The 1,961-nt window shown below is 30.3% G+C and overlaps 1 protein-coding gene across 1 annotated transcript; it reads left to right on the forward strand.

Moving 5' to 3' along the window:
• Positions 1 to 348: 348 nt before the first annotated feature.
• Positions 349 to 1,834, forward strand: LOC124890471 (probable glutathione S-transferase). Its single transcript, XM_047402307.1, has 2 exons — positions 349 to 778; positions 1,282 to 1,834. The coding sequence occupies exons 1-2, from the start codon at positions 512 to 514 to the stop codon at positions 1,624 to 1,626; spliced, it is 612 nt and encodes a 203-aa protein (XP_047258263.1). The 5' UTR covers positions 349 to 511; the 3' UTR covers positions 1,627 to 1,834.
• Positions 1,835 to 1,961: the final 127 nt, after the last annotated feature.

The raw sequence follows: 1,961 nt of genomic DNA on the forward strand, positions 1-1,961 counted from the left end.
TAAAATATTTCATTTACTTTAAAAGAATAATCTATTTTGATTGGATATGAAATTTTAAAAAATATTTTTTTAAAATTTTTATGATACTAAATTAAATTATATAAAATATATTTTAAAAAAATAATTTTGTAATCTTAAATGTGATATTAAAAAGTTAAAATTAAATTATTATCAAAACCGAAAATTTTTTCTTTTTAAAATAGATTAAAAAAAGAGAGATCCAACCTTTTTGAAATTGATGAAGTAATTAATTTTACAAAAAGATATACGTATTCTCATACCTCATAAGTTGGTAAAACGTCCAATTTGGAAAAAGAATCGATAAAGGTAAGGTGTATCATCACATTAAGACTTCAACACACATCTTTCTCTCTCACACATATATATACATATTCTGTTGTCTACATTTCTTGCAAAACAACACAATCCATATAGTAAAAAATGGGTGATGAAATTGTCCTTTTGGATACCCATGTGAGTGTGTTTGGGATGAGGGTGAGGTGTGTTTGGGATGAGGGTGAGGATTACCCTGGCTGAAAAGGGGATCCAATATGAATACAAAGAGCAAGACTTGTTGAACAAAAGCACTTTACTCCTACAAATGAATCCAATTCACAAGAAAATACCAGTGTTGATCCATAATGGAAAACCAATTTGTGAGTCACACATAATTGTTGAGTATATAGATGAAGTTTGGAAGGACAAATTGCCTTTGTTACCTTCTGATCCTTATGAGAGAGCTCATGCTAGGTTTTGGACTGATTATATTGGAAAAAAGGTATGTATATATCACTAAGATAAGCTTTTTGGTCCAAATTTCAAGATTTTTATATTATAAAAGGGGAAAAAATTCAACTAATCCATCCAAGTCAAAATCATTTTTTTATTTGTTTATTTGTTCCTTTGTTATATGTTTAACTATTAAATTAAGCTAGTAAAAAAAACATCATCTTTTATTTATCAGAAAAAGCAGTATTGATTCGCTCTGTATGTGTTCGATTTGATACATAGCAAATTGATAATCGATTGAAAATAACAAATATAATAGATACAGAACGAATGGATATACTGATATAGAGCTAATTAATGCACTGTGTCATGAGTTTTTTTAAAAAGTAAATTATTGCTGCATTTTGTAATTAGCCAAACTATCACTATAATCTGTAATTAGGGCTCGAAGTATTGCTATTTCTGAAATTTCCTCTATTTTGATGGGCTAAGTTTGATTGAAAAAGATATAATCTTTTTTTTTTTTGGTTCTAAATTTTTGGGACAATGCAGGTCTATGATGGTGGAATGAAAATTTGGAGCTCAAAAGTGGAAGTACATGAAACAGCCAATAAAGAATTCATAGAGTGTTTGAAGGTGTTGGAAGGGGAGTTGGGAGACAAACCATACTTTAATGGAGAAAATTTTGGGCTTGTTGATATGGCCTTTATTCCTTACTATAGTTGGTTTCCTGTTTATAAAAAACTTAGCAACTTACACATAGTAGAAGAGTGTCCTAAGTTTGTGTCATGGGCTAAGAGGTGTATGCAAAAGGAGAGTGTCTCTAAGTGTCTTGTTGATCCTGATGCAATCTATGATTTTATTGTCATGTTCAGACAGAAGACCGGCGTTGCCTAAAAGAGATGGATCTAGAGCGGGTTCTGCTGGTTCGGCTGAACATGTTGTTTCTAGTTAGTACGGTGATAAGATGATTATGTAAATTCTAAATTTACATATGTTAGTTGTGTTTAGTTGTGTTTGAGTTGATGTCTTGCTATGCTTTATTCAGTGAATAATGTAATATTAGGAGGTTTTGCTTTCTAATAAAAGGTCAATTTTCTTCCAATCTTCATGTATTAAAACAGATCAACACTTGAGTGTCCTCATTGTTATCTCAATTATGAGTCATCTCATAGCAAATAGAAACATGATAAACCTGCTGTTATGAATCAGTCCCAAATCGAAGATGAATA

Source organism: Capsicum annuum, unplaced genomic scaffold (assembly GCF_002878395.1).
Source record: "Capsicum annuum cultivar UCD-10X-F1 unplaced genomic scaffold, UCD10Xv1.1 ctg18430, whole genome shotgun sequence".
Classification (NCBI taxonomy): Eukaryota; Viridiplantae; Streptophyta; class Magnoliopsida; order Solanales; family Solanaceae; genus Capsicum; species Capsicum annuum.

Excerpts from the sequence above, each read along its gene's own strand:
- LOC124890471 (XM_047402307.1), top strand. The coding sequence starts at position 512 with ATGAGGGTGAGGATTACCCTGGCTGAAAAGGGGATCCAATATGAATAC. Across the intron at positions 779-1,281 it reads CTGATTATATTGGAAAAAAG|GTCTATGATGGTGGAATGAA; the intron begins GTATGTATATAT and ends GGGACAATGCAG.